The 23,312-nt window shown below is 30.9% G+C and overlaps 1 protein-coding gene across 2 annotated transcripts in view; it reads left to right on the forward strand.

The window, feature by feature from the left end:
- Positions 1–392: 392 nt before the first annotated feature.
- The window catches only part of LOC113518087 (histone-lysine N-methyltransferase, H3 lysine-79 specific), a 33,927-nt gene continuing 11,007 nt past the window's right edge, over positions 393–23,312 (forward strand). The window contains exons 1-9 of one of the 2 annotated variants that reach the window (XM_026902849.3): positions 393–628; positions 3,975–4,015; positions 6,814–6,952; positions 18,605–18,745; positions 18,986–19,171; positions 19,305–19,733; positions 20,186–20,349; positions 21,182–21,351; positions 22,903–23,060. In XM_026902849.3, the coding sequence (XP_026758650.2) occupies positions 545–628; positions 3,975–4,015; positions 6,814–6,952; positions 18,605–18,745; positions 18,986–19,171; positions 19,305–19,733; positions 20,186–20,349; positions 21,182–21,351; positions 22,903–23,060 (1,512 nt within the window). In that variant the 5' untranslated portion in view covers positions 393–544. The remainder of the gene's footprint in view (positions 629–3,974; positions 4,016–6,813; positions 6,953–18,604; positions 18,746–18,985; positions 19,172–19,304; positions 19,734–20,185; positions 20,350–21,181; positions 21,352–22,902; positions 23,061–23,312) is intronic. The other variant, XM_026902850.3, reaches the window with a different exon arrangement.

Raw genomic sequence — 23,312 nt, forward strand, 5'->3', positions numbered from 1 at the left:
ACCGATCTCTTCAGATCTTTTATATTACATTTGTGCTTCGGATTCAATACCCTAGTTCATCATATTAATTATATTTTTTTTAACAATGAAACTATAAATTTTGCCTTAAATTTACCGTCAATAAAATCTGCCACTCTAAACCTATGCAACCTACTACTAAATTCGCCACTAATAAAGCAGTTTATAGACTTGTAAGTTTTTTTAAGTTTTTCTTTATGTAATATTTTGATTTTTATGTGGTGTTGTACTATACAGAAGGGATATAATAGATATTCACTAACATCCGATAGTAAAAACAATCACTAGATCTAACTGTTCAAACTTTTAGGCAGAATCATGAGATTCCATGTAGCTGTAAATTTAAAAAATAATACCGAGTAGGCGGCCATGATGGGAATTAGGAAATAATTTCAACATGGCGCCCGGTTGTTCGGAGTGTGTGTGTGTGAAAGTGCAGTGAAAATATGTTAATATCTAGTGTTTTTAGTGATAATTTTAGTGTTTAAGTGAGAAGCGTGTGCTTTAATGCAGTGGTTTTCTTATCATGGCATTGGATTTACGCCTGCATTCTCCTGCAGGCGCGGAACCTGTTGTTTATACATGGCCCCTCACTTCAGGTCATGGCTCGGTAAGGAAATCGTTTATTATTATGCCTATTTTCTTACTTTGTTATTTACAAATAATCATGACAGAATGCAATGGTGTCATAATTAAATCACTGTCCATAAACAATACTTAGTTAATATATCGATTGTAGAATCGTCTAAAATTTCTAAATCTTAAACGTCCTGTAGAACTATTTTAGACTCGGTGTGCTTTTATAGGTTTGTTTTTCCGAAACTTCATAAAATATTTAGTTCTTCGCGTTAAATTTAGTATTTAATCTTGTAAAATCAAGTATATTTATTTAGGAACGATATCAGTGCTGACTATTAGAAGACTATTCCTCCTATCACATGGGTTACAATAAAGAGTGTATTGACCTCGTGTTTTGTCAAGGTGTCGGCTTTTTTTAGATATGTACACACTGTTGCGTAGTTTTCACTCGTCATTCATATACAAGTACCTTTTCATGACTACTTTTGTCTTTCTGATGAAGATTCGCGAACTTTAGCCTTTTATATACGTTCTATATTTTTAATAAAATTTTCATATCATAGGTATTAATGTAGGTAAACGTTACATAGGTTTGTTAAGTTACTAACCAAGTATTGAATTGAATGAAATGAGACATGAAGGGTTTTTATTTAAATATTTATAAACTGTTTTATGTATTAGGACTGTATTCTGCTGATTAAATTATCTATGCAAGATTCCAATATCAATTTTGATAAGCAAATTTTGATAAACTTTTTCAGTATTTGATAATTTTATTCATTTAATAAAATTAAATTATATATTAGTAGACTCTACTGTCTTCAGGTGTAAGGTTTCTTCTTTATACTATAACATTTTTTATTTAAATATGTAATAAAGTCTTTATTATTATATTTATTAGGTCGGTATTAGATTTCTTATTAGACAATAAATTTAAGGGCAAACAGTTGAAGTATCATGAAGATTCTTATAAGTATATTGTAAAGTGTAATGGGAAATAAATTTTATAAAATATGCACACAATATATAATAAATTTATTTAAAAGGTTTTGTATGAAGAAAAATGTATTTGATTTAAGTTTACATAGTTTATAAGAAATTGATCCATATATTATTAAAAATAAAAGAACACTACATACATATACATATATTTTTAAGGATAGCTGCCTTTGGTAATCTCTACCCTCTGCTTACTTTGTAAGGAATAATATATATTTTGAGCTATTTTTAAAACTTGTTGCTCAATTATAGCTTATAGATAAAGCTTTAAATTTAATTTAATCTTGTTTAAAAAATAAAATGTAAATAGTTCTATAATATAGAAATAGAGAGTGTATTATGGGGTATATACAATTTTCCAATAGTACAGGATTAATAATTTGCTATTAATTGCTGCCAAAATAAAAGGTATTATGTAAGTAAATATATTTACATTATCAATATTGATTCAGATTTAATACAATTTAATTGAATCATTGAGTATTCCTATACTATTATGCCAATTGTAATCTCATGTGTATATTCCTAGAAATATTTTTTTTATTTTTGTTAAGGTTTTTACAATAAACTTAAGAAATTAGAAAAATCATATTTAGCCCTTTATTTAAAAAAAAAAAAAAGGTTCATGACTGTAATTCATGTGACATTTTTGTATGCTATTTCCAAACAATTTAAATTTGTCTTCTATATAAACAATACTTTCATTGAATCTTTAGAAGAGTAAATGATTATCAGAAATAGTTCAGAATGGTTGAAAATATAGTATAATATTAAACTAAACTAAAACAAAATTAAAATAAAATGAAAATATTTTTAAAGATTTTTTTTTTTATTTTTGCTTTAAAAATAAATTATCTGCTTATTAATAGTGATAACTTTAATACCTATGACAATTTTGTACATGTCAAAGATACTTAATTTGAGTAAAACAATATTGATTATTTTTTCATAATTTTTAAGGTTATATTTGATATCTAACAGTACAATAGAACTCTTACAATGTGATTTGTGTTTGTCTATTATGATATTATGTCTTAGTAACTAATGCTAAGTATTTTAAATTTAGAATAGTATTAAATATTGTTATTCTGCATATATTGATATAAGATATAAATGGGAAATATTTATATTTTGTTTGTTACTGCATAAAAACAAGATTACTAGTCTATATGGAGTGGGTGGAATTGTTACTAATGGGAACTAATAGTCTCATTATACAGCTAAGAAATGTTAGCTATTTACAGGTCAACCTTCATGCAGTCTCACCTGGAAAGCATTGTGGTCAATTCTTGGTGAATTTGTCTCTATGTACATAGTACCAATAGACCTGATTTAATACTTACTTATCATCCTTCATGGGCAACTTGTCAACAAATACCAGCAGTGTATGGATTACCATTTCATTTATTACCCATAAAAGAAAAAAAAAATAAACTGGAAAGTAATAAAAGTAATCATCAATCAAAATATCTTCAAATGTGAACATTTCAAACTAAAACTAAAAAGTTAACTATAAGTCACTTAACATTGGACTTACTAATTATGTACTTTAATGTATTGTTTATATTTATATTTTATTTAGGAAACTATAACCAATTTAGGAAATAAACTTTTAGAATCTCAGATATTGGCTTGGGTCTATGTATTCTTGGTGAGATGTTCATTACCTGGTTCTTCATAACACGGCTTGAAGACTTAATTGCATTGTGTAACACTTATTATTAATTTATAATTCGATATGTTTTATAAATTAATGATATTAATGAATTATTAAATATTATTTATTATTAGGTTATATTAAAGTGAATTATTTATTCACAGGGCTAGTAGAAATAAACCCTGTTTAATAATTTCTGCTTCCTAATTTTTTAGGACCTGCATTTGTAGGTGCATTGTTATTTTTTTCTCATAAGTTGTAGAATATGTATGTGTAATAAAGTTAATAAAACAACTAATTTCATGAAACAAAGGTTTCATGAAATTAGTTCTAACCTACTGGGTTACATTTGATTATTTGACATATCCGCATTTAACTAGTTAAATAAACCACTATATTATGTATATATTATGATATGAAATGAGAGGTAAGAAAAATCAGTTTCAGATTTAGAATATGAGTTTCTATGAAAATAAGTTTCTAACTATGAACCTTGGAATGTGAGATCAGCTTAAATCAGATTTTAATATCTCCAATAATTTCTCAATCATATATTTGTTTTCATCTCGCAATGTAAAAGACATAGTCCCGGTCACTTCCAAGAAGATATCTGTCATGATATTTAATTTTTAGATCAGATACTTAATTTAGCTAATAATAAAATTGCTGTTTAATTATATATTTTACTTGAATAAACTAATAAATGTGTTTTTTGTTTCAGGACAAACACGATGGGGCCTTGGAGATAGTGGAAACCATACGGTGCGTAAAACAAATATTATGAAAATATTAAGACCACCAACTTTTTTCACCATAATCACCAGTTTACTAGCAGTCTGCACAATTACAGGACAGTTATTTATTATTACTTAGATTAATTTTGAATGCTCAAGAATATTTACACATGTATTCGGGCCTTCACTTCTTAGTCTTAAAAAACCATGCTAGCATTAGCAACAGACATCGGGCAGGTCGATTACCTATTTAACAAACACTGTTTGATAACTTCGTGATGGTTGAACTGTCAAAAATAATTATTTTACGTCACACTATTGCTTCCTAATCGTTAAAGGGGTTAAATGTACTTTTTCCTGACAAACGGAGTTAGGGATCTGCTGTTAATATAGATCGAAGTAATTCATATAAAAATTTTACCATGTGCAATGTTATTGGGCATTTAAATTCCCTTTGGTAATTCATAATAGAATCCTAAAAATATATATATTTTGCAATATATTTTATTAACTTTTTGTTCTTTACGATAATCATTAAAAGTAGATTTTCTCCGGAAAAAAATAACCACTTTATTTAAAAAAAAAATTGCTTAATTAAAACGCCAAATTGTAAAAATACATATCTATTACGATGAGATGACTATATTTGAGTTTTGAACACAGAACAGTATGTTTTATAATTTAACTAGCGGCCCGTCCCGGCTTCGCAAGATTGAACATTTTTACATTTTTATCTGTATCTACCTAGCTACCTATTTCATAGATGTGCCCGCCTTATCTTGCCCTTCTTCCGCACCGCTAAAATAGGTACGAATAACATGTACAACACGACAACGTTATTTTTTCTATTTCTATGAATTATTAAATTCGTAATATCTATTGAATGGAATAGTAGATTTAAACAATATGTTTAAAAATATAAACACAAAGCAATAAATAGTGCTGACAATTTGCTTTAATCAAAGCACGTCCAAAATGAAATGACCGCATGAATGACATAACAACATGTAACAACATGTTTGTACCATCAACACTAAAAAAAATTTGTGTTATTTGTTACAAAAAATGTGATAAATGAAGAACCGCTCGACCGATTTTGTGCAAACTTCACATAAACCGTCTACTAAATAGTCCGAACAAAGTCTAAACATTTGGTTTGGATAGGTAAGCCCGTTCTTGAAATGAAAAGTGGCATTAATTTTTTATATATAGATTTTATTTCGCAGTAAATCTCTTTTTGTTTTAGAAGGAAAAATGGCGGCTTTAATCCTTATGAACATAATATAGAGCCATCACTACAATAAACTCTATCGATTACAAAGTAAATCTTCAAAATAGGTTCAGTACAGTTCGTTTTAGTTTTGTGGCATACTTAGATACCAAACAAATTCAGAAGAATTGGAAACCTTTTGGTGACTGTTTAACAAAACGCAAAGAACTACCTCAATCGGGACAAAATTAATTATGGGACGGGCCTTCACTGGATTAAATACTTATGATTGCAAATATGGCTATTGGTATCGGAGTTACTATAATACACGTAGATTAAAACATTTTGTGTTTACGTATATTGTGATCTTTTTTTTATCTTTTTTATTTAGAGGCTTTTATCCTACAAGGTTATGTCAGCCTCATCTATTGTGATCTTATTAGTTCTATAATTTGTTACTTCCTATAAAGAACGAAGTTAGAGTCCCTAAAAATTAATAAAGAAATGAAATATTAGAGCGACGTATCGTAATTGAACTGTTAGTATTTCTTATATTGTAGTAAATAGGTATGCAAGTTTGTTGCATCGAGATTTCAAAAACCGCCGTGACTAGCATTTCATGTCTGCAAAATGTAGTATTTGGACCCGGTGTTGAGGTTTCAAACAGTAATTAAATCATTAGTTAAAACGTACTTCCGTCTAAGTTTAAACGTTATTTCGCATATTATGACGGTTATTAAAATACATTGTGAAAAACGTAAAGTGGATTTAGTGCCCACCTGTTCTCACACGTCGGAAATAAAACGGGAACCAGTTTGGCAGGTTACCTATTTCCACGGATGGTGGGGATCGCGAGTGCTGACATCGCGACCTCATCTCGACCGGACGCACCATACCTTTTGTAGCCTTGAAATTGTCCTCGATTTGCTCTGTTGCATTGTAACTCAAAAACGTATTTATAGATACGTATTAATGTATTAAGGAATTGTCTGTTGAAATAACAGAGAGATTTGTAACTATATATTGATGCTCAAAAAGTTTCCTTGATACCCTATAGATACCACATAGATAGGTCTATTATCGATTTTGCTTTACAACAAGCAGTATTTTGTTTTACAAAAAAAATGGCATCTCCGATTGTTACAAAGAAAAGAGTGATACATTTGCTTATTTTTAACAGACTTCAAATAAGGAGAAGCTTCTTAATTAGGTTGAAGGATATCATAATAATAATATAATTTATTTGCTGAAAAACACGGTATACAGATGTTAGCAATAATATGTACATATACTTATGTATAGGTTCTTTAGAATTTTCATCAAAATTTATTTAGTCGTTTAGTTTTTCAATCAAAATAACTTGTTTTGTCACGATCGAAGTCGATTTTTTTATGGAATAAAATCTTAAATTATTGATATAGCAAATACAGAATATAAATGTTCAGTTTTAACAATAGAGAATTCCGTTAAAATTATCATAATAATTTCAGTTCCATTCAATAGTATAAACAAACACTATATAATTTGATATAGATTATATTTTGCAATTCCACAATCAGTTGGTTTTCTATGTAAGTACGATGTTTGTTTGTATACATTATTGTAATGTTGTCCAGGTGGGTGTGCGACGACTTGCCGGAGATGAAGGCTGCACTCGAGAACAACATCCTGTGCGACTACGACACCCACTCCTACGAAAGCATGAGAGCACTCTGCGACCGTTTCAACCGGGTCATCGATTCTGTCGTCGCTCTGGTAAATATGTATTTCACCTACTTTACGTTTTGTATGTTTCCAATTGCTAAAAAAACGTTATTGCTTAATTAAAGTGTGTGAAATTACACTTAGGTATTAGGATATTAACTTACAACGACTTGTTGACATCTAATGTAATAAAATTGTAACTAGACGATGTCTGTACATGGAAGATACATATTTAAGAAAATCTAATATGAGAGAGGTTTTAATAACACCAATAGAAAAAAGACTATAAAAAATTCAAGTCAATTTATTCGTTAACGTTTACATCAAATTAGCAAAGATGCTCTGTTTTATTCAACTTTATTCGTCTGTATCCCATAATTCGATTTGTTTTTCTTAGTAAAAATATTAAATTATGCGCTATTATTTAATAAACCGTTGGATGTACAAGGACATGTTAATTTCATTTTTTACTTATTATTTTTTTTACTATTTATTTTCTTTAGTACTTCCCTATGGTGATTTTGTAACGGCTGTGTGAGTTTAAGTCGCTATTGACTGGTTTTTATTACTTTAGAAGTTACTGTAATATGTAGATACCTTCGACTGGTTTCCAGTACCGAAAACTACTCGAATACATTATTTATATAACAACGTCAGAGTCGCGTGATTGCTTAATACGTTTATTAATGGGCAAGACAAGTATTGTGAGTTCATTGACTCTTCAGTAGAATAAAATAAATGAGTATGAGCAAAACAAATAACTCGGTTAAAGTTTTTAATGCTAATCTTTTTGGGTTAAGATTTTGCTTCATTGGATTAAATTTATCATAAAATGATGTGTACGATTAGATAAGAATGTAATTTATTTTTTCAATGTGAAACAGTAGTGGCATTAAGTACAATTACTTTAAATAATATCATATAGTTTATAAAACGTATTTAAAATGACTACTCGGTATCTAAATGAGCTCACTTAAATTTCCTAAAGACCGCTATAGATTTCCGAGTGCTTATACAGTTTCTAAAATCATGCACCTAACTACAGTTTTATTATTAGCATAAATTATACTGCATCCCCTTCAATATCACAATGTGAAACGTGACATAATTAGGTAGATGACCGTGAATATCGTGCGTCACTCGCGCCGCGCGCCCTGACCTCCACACAGTTTATTCCAGAGCGGTCGGGTGATTCCTACCACCCATTGCCCTTCTACCAGAGTCGTCTTCGCATTCAGCTCAATTAATATTTCTGTTCTCAAGTATACAAATATATATCATAATATGTAAATTATTAAAATTCTGTATGTTCATTTTAAGATTTACATTATTTATAATATCTGTTAACGACTTTTGTATTCAATAACCGATTTATGTTAAAACAAAATTGAAGGTAGAAATGGGGGACACTTTAGGGGCTCTCATACATCAATATCTATATCAAACACTGATTTTTATTATAAATGTAACCCGATTGAAACCGTTTATTGTTATTTTTGTCAAGATTACTATACATGTATTAATATTATGTCGTAATAGATCTATCTAATAAAAGAATATATGATATCAAATAATTAAGTCAATAAAGAAAGTACCTACAGTTCACAAATTATTTCTAAAAAAAAAGTACGTGGTCGATGTTGCGACATATGAGAACGGTTCGATTGCTTGTGTGTTGCAGGTTAAATATTAATGAATTTCGCGGTTATGACGTGTTGAAGAGGTCGTGTAAATAATGAGGTCAATAAATCGTACTATTTTATGAAGTATATTGTGGGGTATAATATTTTTCAAGCTTTCTTTTATACTGCACTCAGTCAATGGAATTGTATGTAATACCATAATAGTGACATCATATCATCACCTCTAAGGCTCTTTATCATTAGCTACTAGTTCGGTTATCTCTGATGGTCGCATTACCGCCTTTGTTTACCTCCATATTTGTCACATTCTTATTTGGTTGTTATATTTAATTGGATGTCTTCGGTCTTAGCTGTCAAGATAGGTCTGATTTGTACTATTAGGTATAGTTAAAAACTATCTCCTTTTATCATAAAAATGCAAACCTCTTATAAACCTTATTTATAGCTATTGAAGTGTTTTGTTCTTTTCTTTTGCTTTATTTGAAAGACATTTTCTTAATTTGAAAGACAGCGTCAAAATATTCTAGTAGTTCAGGTAAGTAATACATCTAGTATTGGCTTCAAATAAGAAACCGCATTTAAGTCGGTCCATCCGTGTTTAGTTTGGCATTATGACGCCATATATGTACTGGATTTACATAGTTTCGGACAATCCACAACTATTCGACAAGTCTGTGTTGAATATGCTCATATCACGTTGTTTCTACATAAGTTCTATTTGCATTATAACTGTAGAAACTTTTTGATTGTATCTATGTATTGCAATGACCCATATCAACGTTACTGGTAATAATATATCCTATATTTACTTTTACTGCACTTCGTATTTGTATCGTATTATATGAATTATTTCAATATTAAATTATCTTGTTCAACAATTGGCGCACTCTTCACGGCGATTTGCTTTTAAAAGAAAAAACAGAAGTCCAATATAAATAACCCAGTTAAACGGCCCAGTTTTGTATATATATTGTATATATAAAAATACTCTTTAGCACAGAATAAGAACTTTAGAACTACTTAGTATTCTTATTTAAATAACTTTAAATAGGTATATTTAGAAAAAAATCTACTTTGTTAAGAATAATATTGAATAACATAATTTACTCAATAACTCTGTTGTTGTATAGCACTATTTATATACAACTGACTCACCATCCTATAGTTGCAAGTTCGATCCCAGCACGATACATATATTTTATATTTATGGATGTTTCTGTATTGATTTGTGAAGTCTAAAATATAAAACATATTTGAATATGTTACCAATTGCATAGTAGAAAAGTTTTGCTAGTAATTATCATTTCTCATCTGTGGCTCTACTTAGGTTGGAGCTAAATGATCCTGTGTGTGATCTAGGATAATTTTATTAACTAATCTGTAATTTAAGCAACTTCCAAAAGGAGAAAGCGCTATCATGTTACCAATTCTAAAGTGATTATGATAATTGTGTTTTGATATTAATAGATTTTATTCCCTTGTTCCATAGTTTGCCGAGCAAGAGCTGTTATTTGTCATTGTAAAACTAAATAAACGAAATGAAATGAAATTTGCTCCTTTGTACTTATTTGTTTGTATTAGTGTCCATAGCGATATTTTTACATAAACCTTAATAATCATACTTGTCATACTTCTCAAAGAACCTAGATAAGTACTTACTTAAAAACGATGTCCCTCAAAGTCACCTTTCATCTATTTCTATTTTTTAACTGCCTCCTACATTATTTTACTCCCGTGTAGCATATTTTACTAATTGTGTCGGGTGTAATGTTGGAAATTACAGATGTTTCGTAGAAGCGTGAGAGTATAATAGGCACCTAATTAACATGTTATTTAATAGCACATAAATGTATCTTTAATACCATAAAATACTGGCGAAATTCATTCGCTCTTTATTAAAATTGTCTTCTACTCACGAATAAATAAACTTGTTCAATAACGTTAACCTACTAAAACACGGAAAGACATTTTCTCCTTGAAGATATTTTTACACAGTTGGCACGTTAAGCTGCGTTTTCATTACCATGATAACGATGGTTTTGATATTGTTTGATTGTTTGACCCGATTTTTTTCGGACTAAAGTATTTAAGATATTTTTATTACAACAGGAGAAGGTACCACTACCGTATAGCGCCTTAATGGCTTAATCTGTTAATATAAAATTTGGTATACACGTATTATATGAGTTTGAAACAGATATAGGTTACTTTTTACCCCGGTGACGAACGAACCGAATGAGCGGACGAAGTCGCGGTTAAAAGTTAGTAATATATTATATTCAGTTAATACAAAAACTGTTATTAATCTATTTGTTTATTTAGGTACTGTCATGTCAATAAAAAAATTGACAATGTTTATTAATTTTATCAAATATGGAAAATTAGAACATACTAACTATTACAAATTAGATACCATGGAACTTTTCTTCATTTCACTACATTTCGCTAGAATACCAAAATAATTTAGATAGGTATTAACTGACTACATTTAATTTTCTGTAAAAATTTTTGTTCAATCGATTGTCACTAAAAATAATGCTCGCTTAAATATTCTAATGAACTTATGTTTGATCGATTAGAATTATTCATAATGCAGTGAAACCGCGGCTTAACTGTGTCAGGTACTAGTAAGATGAGTTCGCTTGAATATTATTACAATGAGCAATCCAGTATCTAGCGGTCTGTCTGCTCAAGTAAAGTAACGTAACATGTGCGAATATGAAACGATGCAGTGAATGTGGGGCAGTGAGGGGCAATAGCGGGGCGTGGGGCGCAAACTGCAGGAGGGAGACACGAGGGCCAAGATGGCGGCGAGGACGCAGCGATCGATGTCTGTCCACAGACGCCGCCGCGCGTGGCTCTATTTATAAATTTGTATAGCATTTGCATGCCATAAAATATGATAATTTATTATGAGTATATCCCTCAGGTAGGTTAAATATTATAGGAACTGTTCTGATTGAAATATCTTTATATTTTTCATGACGTCATTACGAATGGTAGCTGGACATGCTAATGTGCCAAATATATGTACGAACGTTAGCAGAACTATTGATATATGTAGGTTAGTATTTCTAATATGGTTAGCAATGGTAAATGTATTTTGATGATTCTTTGAAAAAGGGTTTACATTTAGCTATATCTATGTTCGTCCATGTTTTCTTTACGGAACAATATGTTCTTGTAAGGACACGATTTTGCATTTTAAGTTCAAATAATTTAACTAAACTGGACATTCCTGAAATTTTATAGTGAATAGTGGTGATTTATATACATAATAACACACAGTTGTCGTTACCATCCATGGAGTGGTGATGGTCACTTTTGAAGCTGCTTAATTTGCGGTTTATAAACAAAACTAGTATCAGACAGAATTTACCATTAACTCACTCATTTGAATTTTGAAAGTGTACCTTGGTCCTACATCGTAAGGTTTTCGAAGTGAATTACCGATTTATAAATAAATAATAAAGAAATTAGGAGTTTTTTGTAAAGTTTAATGATACATAAGAAAAACCTAATCTATGTAGTACCTATTCCTAGCTATACTTCGACATCTGGACTGGTGCAAATTAGGGGCAGTATGTTTTTTTATGGGAGAAAATGTAATAGTAACTCCGCCTATGCTATCAGTATACGTTGGCGGGGGACTAATAACGTTTGGAGTGATAAGTTCAAATTCTGGCATTTTATGGGGGTCCATTTCGTGTAAGTTCTCGGAAAGAAATTGGAAGAATAAGAAAGTGTAGCTGGATGTCTTGGTGTAAGATGTCCTCCAACTTGCCGTCGTGGTGGATCAAATCAATAAAAATCAATTCAATCTAGTTTTATGAGATGGGAGGTGAGAATTGTTTTGGTTTTTTATTATTTTCCGTTAATTGTTTTCTACACACCCAATTAGCAATACTTGTTCCAGCTTATTATTTACTCTCTCATTATATGAGTGTTAGAGTAGATTTTTCAATTCTTTGATGGCTTTATAAAGTTATGTTTTATCTGCGCGGCAACGAAATTGCTGCCAGATTCTCCTGAGCCGGTATTTTTTACTTATTTTGCACTTTTTCTCAGTTGGTACAAAAGAATTTTGGGTGGGAGATTTAAAATCCAGGCAGCAATTTGTATAGTATTAGTGATATAAATGATCACAGTATCTATAACATTGGTAGTTTTCAGTGGATAATTTAAAAGTAATGTTCTTATTCAAGTATTTACGAAAGGACGCCCAGTTCGTTTTATTATTATAATAGGATTAATTAATTCAGTAGAAAATTTATAATAAAATAATTCTAATAACTTTTTAAGACGATAAAATTCAAGATTTCAATAGGCTTTTTTATATGCGTTTTTAAATCATTATTTCTTACTTTACGTTTTCGCGTATGTTGTACGCAGTTTGAAAGGTTATTAACTACTGAGAAGAAACTATAAGAAACTCGGCCTTTTGAGCTGACTTTTGACTTCAGCAAATGAGTTTCTTCAGCTTTTTGTAACTGATTTCCAGAAGGTTGTGTTTCTTAGTTTATCTATATAATTTTGTATGTATGTAATGCTATATATTTTCGCCAATTTTGAACACATTCTTTTAATGATATAAGCTATACAGAAGCTGGATGTATTATAAAATCAAAAGTTATATTCTTAAAGATTATAACTTTTGATATTGTTATGGACATATTGTATACTGTCAAATTTGATGACAATGTGTCCTCTTTGTAACATCGTCGGCAGAATAATAGTTGTTCGTTATGGCCGCATGTGGGGGCGATGACCGTAATATTGAGCGAACGCGAATGTCTTACGTAGTGTTAATGACCTTTTTTTTTGGCTGTGCCAGACTCAATCTCTGCTTAACCACGAATCTTGATCTCGATTTCTTCGTTTGAGAATGACTGGTTAGATTTGATATATGCATAGATAATAATATATTATACATATAGATGAGAACGTTTTATTGTAATGAAATTTCTAACATTTATTCTGAATACACTTATCACACGAATCCCACTAATATAATAAATGCGAAAGTTTGTATCGATGGATAGATTAATATTTGTTACTCTTTCACGCAAAAACTGCTGAATGGATTTAAATTTGGTGGTACATGGGTAGGTTAAGCATGTTTTTAATTAACATGTAAGGCACTTTTTTTTTATTGGATGAAAATGGAATGATAACCCCACCTGCGCTAACGGGATACGCTGGCGGGGCACCAGTGAAGGGTGATCGATGAAAATGAAAACAGGCCAGTTATCCCATCATGATGAATTCATCTGGAATTAATCATGATAGTTTTCAGGGGGAACCGCGTTCAAGGTTGATTTTATTTATTTATTTAAAAAAGATATGTTTTTGAAATAAAATATCACAAAACTTAGATTTTGCTTCGCAAAAAACGGCGAGTTCAATTATGACTTAATTAATATAGACGAGTTATGGAAAGTTCAGGAAGCAAGAGATGTATCTAAGGGTCTTTGGTATTCTGCATTCTTCACAAGAGACGTGACTTGAAAATAGAAAGATAATATTGACTAGTCATTTTATTATTTTTATTTTAAAACAAATAAAATGCACCAACGGAGGACAAAATATTTCATAGGTTTTACTTTGCAAAGAAAAACAGTTTCAATCGTAATACGATTACAACAGACCAAAATGGGGGAAAATCCTATCGATTACAATATTACTGAAATGGATTCATAATTGGCGTATACAGGCGAATTGAGAACCAACTCTTTTTAAAGTTGCTTGAAAATTATAATACTTCTGTACTTACATATACAATCATAGCATTAGTACATTTATGTTAAAACAGACAAGATGTATGCGATTCAGTGACATACGATTAGAATGAAGGAAGGTAGATACTATAGTACAGCAAATTATCGAGAAGGGCCGCTTTCTAATTTTCACAAAACGTAGGTAGGTACAGATACCCATATGTATAGTTAGTGATGCAACGCTTGGCGCCGTGTTAGTGTTTGGTATGGTTGGACATAAGAAGACGTAATATTATAGTTAAAAGAAGTTACCTTCCATAACATAATAATTTCTGTTAGATTTTGATGATGTTTACATCCAAAGATATTGTATAAATTGTGAATTGTCTTGACCTAACTTTACTATTTTATTTTATATTAGCACGACTTTTTGGTATACTTATGGGTATTTTAAATGAAAAGGACAATTACGTATTTTTGTCTATATACCTATATATATAACAAAGTCTTTTTGTAGAAATAACTCTTAACCTCTGATAAACAGAGTCGAAAAGGGAAGACGGAGAATTCATTTTCATTTTTAGTTTTATACTATCTAAATAGAAGTACTGGTAGAAGAATGGTAATACATATTTTACAGAATTAATCAGAAGAAGAATTAAAACAAAGGATGTAACATCGTAGTATAATACCCGGACATTATTCTTAAATTAGATAGCACGCTGCCTCGGCCCTTAGAAAGTTAATCGTCTCAGCACTGTATTATGTTTGTATCTAATGTTTTGCTGATGACTGAATTGTGAGTAGAACATCCGCAGACATTGTACAGCAGTCCTCGTTTAGTGTAATGCATAGAACACCTGAGAATACGAACACACATCTATCGCTCATTGACCTGTTATTGTCGTGATGTAACACTTTATAGGTATAAATTTATGTACATTTGGCATTATTTTTTATAATGAAAAACTGTACATATGATACCTATTACTCATTTTTTTTCTTTCAAATTTCAATTTATTTTATAGAGTACTTGGTAAACCACCGTTATGGTGTGTATACAGTTTTGCAAGTAACTTTTATTATAACTTTCTGTGATTTTGTTTGGTATGATTTTAACAACCATTTTATTTAAAATATTTTTATAAAATATTAGGCATTTCAGAAGTGATTGGTTGTTTAGTTATGTTACAATGTGTGAATTTATTTCGGCAAAAATGTTATCGTTAATTTTAGGCATTGTGAATTGGTATTTGAAAGTTTTGTGTAAATTTGAGTGTTTACTTGTTTTTCTTGACGATAGAAATTTGGCATTACTAATAATTAGCATTTTCAGGTCTCTGGCTTTGTAACATACAAAATGGACGACAGGGAAAGGATCTAAAAATATTTAAAACGTAATGTTAATCATTACACATGTAAAAAAATATTTTTATTGTACCGAACGTCTAATACAGGCAATAGCAAATAAAAAGTTCTGGCAAAAAATCTAGTCAAAAATAGAATATGGAAAATTTGTCTTGTTATTTTATGTTCTTGTGTGTTCACTATGAATGTTGATATTGATTTGTCGCATAGCTTCCCCTAACCCAGTTACGCTTTTGTTGGGGAGAAATTGGGGTGCTTGCCACTTTATGCTATACCTAGTTATCTAATGCTAACACATAGTTAAATAATTGTTGTTATTACTTAACAAACTCATGTTGGGAAATCTTAAGATTTACTTATGTACGGGCTTTTACAGTAACATATGTGCTAACTTAGGAGGATATTTACAATTGGGCTTTATTTATTGTGTATATTTTACGCCAATTATAAACAGATCTGGGCTGGTCGCATAGCTCGAAGAACCGACAACATAACCTTCAAGAAAAGAGTATATTCCTTTTTAAAAGGCCGGTAGCACACCTGCAATGCCGCTGGTGTTGTGGGTGATCGTGGGCGGTGGGTCACTTACCATCAGGTGAGCCGCATGCTCGTTTGCCACCTGTGCTGTAAAAAAAAATGACGAAGAAAAGTTCAAAGGCAAAAGCAGCGTAGGTCGTCGTAAAATTACTTTTTAACAAAAATCTGTAGATGTATGATTAACTATTGGTTTGTCTAATGCGATAATGCAAAATGGTATGCCTTTAGTGGCTAGGTAGGTAGGTATATCACGTACACGCGTGTAGCAATCGCTGGCCACAGCGGCCACCGCCACCTTATAGAGGTCGTTATTGATTTTCCAGTCCCCGCTAAATATAGCAGGTTATCCATCTCTACATAACAACTACGTAGGTGCAAGTTACACAAACATTAGTTGATCTTAGTGTTCTCTGGTAATTTTATGTTTTTGCGTATTGTTAAAGTAACACAATTGTTATACATCACACAATTGTTGATCAATATGATCTATTATATTATATATATATATATATATATATATATATATATATATATATATATATATATATATATATATATATATATATATATATATATATATATATATATATATATATATATATATATATATATATATATAATTTTTCTAATTTTTTTTTATATTACATTGAATAGTATATAGTTAGTTCCAAATAAAACGTTGAAAAACTAGTAGACAGGTGTATGCTGCACGTGTTCGCCGTATGCACCTGACCTACGATTTAATTTTTTAATTTATTTTTTACTGAATTTTTATCATTAAAGTGATCAAGAGCAGGTAGGTTTTTAGAATGAGGGTTCCGTGCTTAAACGTAATCTGTAAACGAACTGTTTTTTATTTTAGCCATAGATATAATTGTCAGGATGTCTTAACGACTATATTATAATATGTAATATCTCCACTTTAAGATTTTGAAGAAATTTTCAAAAATTCATGTCAATTTTAGTTGCTGAGAAAAAAAGTTGTGATACAGACAGACGAATTAACGAGCATTCAATTTCTTTTTGTTACTTTCATCTACAACAATAAAAAGTTATCAATTTGCCTGTTTTTATGCACACCTGATGAAAACTATCGCTTATTGACGTGAACTGCACCATGGATATCACACTGACGCTACTTCTCATGCGTTGTTATTTCTGAGTTTGCCATTGATTTAATCAAATTTCACGATTGCGTCGTGAAATACACATAATATTGGTGGCCTATACATAACATTTGATTTTATTATAGTTAGATATGCGGACGAAGTTGTTAAAACATCTTGTATTACTATATAATTAGTTTATGATCATAGTGGGGGCAGGGCGAGATATGCAAGTGAACTCAAGATTTTTAGGTCAAACGAATCGGCAACACGTGTGTGACACCCCAGTGGCTGGATTCGTATATTGAGAGCCACAAAAATATCATAAACTTTCAGTAGTTAAAATATTATATAGTATTCACATCCTTGAATGCTGATTCTAAAGTCGTTATGTCATCGTTTGCATATTAAATGCATGTTTTTTTATATATAAAAACAGCACAAATACATAGATTATTGGATCTTTTGTTTCTCGGTTGACAACATAATTTTTAAGTAATACCTAGCTCAATACAAGCTTTGGATAGGACTTTGATCGAACAACGTCAACGATATTTGACTGTAACTTTTCTCGATCTTGTTATATAAAAACAATATATCCATTCAAGATAAAGACTGCAAATTATAAACGTTCTAATCTATTACGATTCGTATTCACTGTTTATAAAATAAAAACGTAGTCAATATTCCGTTGGAATTATGTTAGTTTGACCTACCGATGCGGAAAGAGCACGTGCTCTCGTCACACGTCTTTCTACCTTGTCTATGTATAGCGATGCTAATGACCTGTTCTGACTCTATTTAAGTTCGGTAAATTATACTTGTAAGTTACTAGCTATATTGCAAAACCTTGATTTGTGATCGCACTCAAGGCTATCAACATTGCTCTTAAATGACGCAGTGCCTGTATTGATCGGTCATTTCACCACGCCGGCAATGTCAAGGCTGCCAAAATTATGAGATAATATATTTTATACAGAAAACGCTTTGGTTATTTTTGATTAATATTGAACCATTTTATAGGCACAAGTTATTTTTTCTGTATATTCTTCTCTCCAATGAATTCATATACCTAATATACCTACATTCTATTACATCACCTACATATTATTGTCGATTTGTACAGTTTGAATGCATTATTTAGTATTATTAGTATACATTAGCTACTACAAAATTTAATAATGACACTAACTATCTAGTTAACTGGTATTGATATAATTAGCATAAACATATAATTACCGCATTGGAATATTAAATTACAAAATAGTAGGCCTAATTTTTATCTATTTTTCATATATCTTAGTTTCTTATTTATATTTTTTTTTTTTACAGGAAAAAGGCACTTCATTACCAGCTCAACGCTTGAACAAATATCCGTCGAGAGGATTATTGAAGCATATCTTGCAACAAACATACAATCAAGCTGTGTCAGATCCTGATAAGCTCAATCAATATGAACCATTTTCACCAGAGGTGAGACACTATTACGCTTATTTTATTATATAATGTATTCTGTATTTTTTATTGAATTTAAGAGGACGTTTTCTATTCGATTGTATTTCTATGTCTTATATAGTCTCAGAAATAAACTACACGGTGTCTTCACCATCTGATCTGAATTCTATGCTTTTATGAATATTTATTTGTTAAAATTTAAGATGGTTTGCTTTTTATTAATGAAAAAAAAAATTATGTGTATTTTGTGTTTTACAGGTATATGGAGAGACTTCATATGAATTGATAAGCCAGATGATTGACCAAATTGATATAACATCAGAAGATGTTTTTGTAGACTTGGGGTCAGGAGTAGGTCAAGTCGTGTTGCAGATGGCCGCAGCGACACCGTGCCGCGTTTGCCTTGGCGTTGAAAAGGCAGAAGTTCCTAGCAAATATGCTGAGGTAAAAATATATTTAATACACTAATAAAAGATAATAATATTGTTCTTTCACATTTGTTTTGGTATTTCATAAATACTTAAAATATTTTTTTTATACATATATGTATATATGTTTTATTAATTTATATTTTCAGAGTATGGACTTTCACTTTAGGATGTGGATGAGGTGGTATGGCAAGAAGTACGGAGAATATAAATTAATAAAGGGTGACTTTTTATTAGATGAGCATAGAGAGAAAATCAATGCTGCAACTATAGTGTTCGTGAATAATTTCGCATTCGGTCCACATGTAGACCATCAATTGAAGGAACGGTTCGCTGATTTGAAAGATGGGGCAAAGATCGTATCGTCAAAAAGTTTTTGTCCTCTAAACTTCAGAATAACAGACAGAAATTTGAGCGACATTGGGACCATCATGCATGTCAGTGAAATGTCACCATTGAAAGGATCTGTTTCATGGACTGGGAAGCCTGTATCTTATTATTTACATATTATAGATAGGACCAAATTGGAGAGATACTTTCAAAGACTGAAAAATCCGAAACTCAAGGTCAGCAAAAGGGTCTGTTTCCAATCACATCATCTTACTATTTTATCTATTATTTTATATGTTTGTCATTAATATTCATTCATGTCAAACATTTTTTGTCTGAAGCATTACTTTTAGCGATTGTAATTTGTAATATATGTACATTTCTGTGCATACATATAAATATATTTATTTATCAATAAGTAATATTATATCACATATCCATTCAGAATAACATGTATGGTTCACTTGGTATCACTGATAAATATCAGTGATAGGTTAGGACAGTACAATATAATCTTGGTTATTTCCTTTAAAATCTGCTAATAATAATACTTTTAATGAGAATGCTTATGTAATGTTTTTGTTATTAGATCTGTGTTATAATTGCTAATATATGTTTTTATTATTGCTTCTAATAAATTTTAAGGCTATATTATGGGTGATTATGATGTTGTAATAATAATTTATTTTGAATTTATCAGGGCACACACAATGGTTGTGAGGACGGCGAAGGCAGCAGTAAACGACATTTGAGTGCCCCGCCAACGCGGCAACCCACGCCTGACTTGCTCAATGGCAACAGTAACCACAGCACTGGCTCACTGCCTGAGCGCAGGAGAAAAGTGGCTAGAGCGAGACCCGTCCGGTAAACAACTATCCTTGCTTATGGATTCCTAAACACCTTCATTTTATGCCAAGCAAATTGTGAATAATATCTAGTAGCAATATTTATATGTACTTATACTTGTCCTTATTCACAATTTTTTATTATAAGTTTAAGTTGTTTAACGTTATCTTGTTGCCTTTATGTTAAACTACCTATTTACCATTTTCATTCAAATTACTAAAATAGTTAACTATAAACGTAATATTTTCTATTGAGATTATCAAGTGCTTCCCTTATATAGGTAGCTTTGTCTTATTCTATCAGATTTGGTTTTGTTTGTGTGATGTGTGCAACAAAAGGCATAACATCTATTCCCTTAAATGTGTTAGGATATTGCATGAGTATACAGTGTAATCTACAGTGTCTGTACATTTACTGAACATGATATTATTTTTTATCAAAGGACAAGTCAAAGTAATGTAAAAGAATATTGTGTGTGTTACATGAAACACTATAATGAATTATTATACTATACAAGTATGACTTGTATAGTATAATAACTACTACCACAGGTAAGTTGCTTTATTACATTTTGTGGCTTGCTATTTATTAGCTCTCATTACTCCTGACAACAACGGCAAAAAGAATTGTCTATGCATCTGTCTGTGGCATCATAGCTCCTAAACGACTGGACTGATTATAATGCAGATTTTTTTTGTAAGCTGATGTGATTGAGATTGTTCTTAGCTCTAGTTTATGAGGATCTGTTCAGGAATTTGGGGAGTGCCTTAAAATTTTTAATTTTATTATTTCACTGATCAATGTACTAGGTTAGGTTTTTTGCACTATTAGTAATTTAATTGTTAAATAGGGGTGAGAATGGAAGAACACGAGCCCGTGCTGCAGTAGCGAAGCGACGTGTTGCGCGGCGCTCCAGCGATGAAAGCGACGAGGAGTCCAGTGGTACTGACGACGCACCGCCGGGGCCCGAACCTGCGCCTCGAGAATGGGGTGCGCCTTGGGCTTCATCTTCAGATTCGAGTTAGTTACGTTTTTTATTGCTACTAAATCACGTAATATATTATTTAGGCCTATATTAAGATTATCGTTATTAGACTATTCTCACATCTCGGACACTTTTTACAAAAAACGCCAATATCCGTGACTATCACTGATATACAAACAAGTAACGTCTGTATGTGTGACAATGTGTGAGTTAAGGTTTTTTAATGTATGGTAATAAACAGAATGCACCATGCCTGCCCTTTTGGTATACACTGGTGAGGCACAGTGATGACAGGGATGATAGATGAGGATGAAGCAGGTTAGTTGGCTCAACGTGGCTCAATTTAGCAAAAAAATAATCAAAACTGCGTGGAGTTTGACTTGATATTGATAGCAATAGGGTTGCTAATCCCCCTTACTAACAATCCCTTCTTCCCTACATGTAGTTATGATTAGCGCAAGACAAAGCGCTTGCTTCGATACATTGTAAGATGTAGTTGAAGTTGTAGCTTTGAAAAAAACAGTGTAACTTTCATAGTTATAAAATATTTGAATTTCCGGAAAATAACAAAAATGTACTTCAGTTAATACACTACTAATCATGATCATATCAATATTTAAATAAATTTATTTTTTATATATATTTTTTGTTAATTTAGTACAATAGTAAAATAAGTACATATTATAATACAATATTACCAATATTTCATTTTCTCTTAGTAGATTACTGTTAATATTCAGTAGTATGAATATTTTTAGGGAGCTTTAAATTACCAGGTACGTATGCATAACACCTTAGTTGTCAGTAATAGCAACATATTGTGCCATAGGTGCTACAGTATATTCTGGGAAATCATATCTATAGGACATAGTCGTTATTTTTAAACAGATGAGCTAACATATATTATTATTTTGTTGGTTGTCAAGGTAGACATTTCCAAAAAAATTAAGGTTAGTGCTTCCAAAAACGCAACGGTAGTAGCAAAACGCAACGATTTCCAATTTTAAATTAATCTGGATTTCGATAAAAATTAAGACTTGTTGAGATTGGTTATTTATCTTAAATGTATGCTATCCTTCTCTGACATCGGTGGTAACTGAAGCATAGCCTAGAGACATCCATTAGGTTTTAAGGGGGGTTTAAATCAGATTGCAGAGGGTTGTAGGGAATGTCCATACTGTTCTTTTAGTACTTTTACATATACTGTACTATTGTTCTATACAAAATGAGAACGGGAATTTAATTTATGTATATATTAATTTCTTATTAATTTTAGATCCACTATTTATTTACATCTTTATTTACTTTAGATAGTAATTTTTAGTCCAGTCAAGATAGCAATTGTTTATTGGGAAACTATACACAAAATCCTCAATCGCTGAAACTTTGCAATATGAGAATATAAAATACAAAGATTACTACAGTTATCTAGGATTTTTAGATGGGGTTCTATTAGTTAGGTATCTATACTTAAACATGAAACTTATATATATTATAGCTCTCCGTGAAAAAGGCAGAATTTCCTTCGGTACATGACCGTATAAATTAATAGGGATTATAGTTTTTTTTTTTTTATATCTTTGCAGATCGCAGCAGACGGTCAACAAGCAAACGTAGTGCAAGCGCAGGTGGCGCACGTAGACGCGCCGCTCGCGCTAAACGTCGCCGCGGCGCACCACCCTCGATTGCTGGACTGGATTTGTTGCACTCCACTACACTTGCGTCTACGCTACGCAATGGAGCTGTAAGGGCTGAATGTTTATTTCCATGCTATGTTATAACAACTAGATATTTCATTTTTTTCTTATTGTACAATAATCTTAGATTATGTTTGTAATATACTGGTTTAAATTTATAGTTAAATAAGCTTTAAATAATCTAAGAACAATACATTAAGTCCTTTTAATTACTCGTTCAGAACTTATTTTTCACTTATTTTTCTTCACTAATATTTCAACAAATATTTCATTAAGTATTTCAATTGTTTTATTAATTT

Source organism: Galleria mellonella, unplaced genomic scaffold (genome assembly GCF_026898425.1).
Source record: "Galleria mellonella isolate WM207_F2 unplaced genomic scaffold, CSIRO_AGI_GalMel_v1 utg132, whole genome shotgun sequence".
Classification (NCBI taxonomy): domain Eukaryota; kingdom Metazoa; phylum Arthropoda; class Insecta; order Lepidoptera; family Pyralidae; genus Galleria; species Galleria mellonella.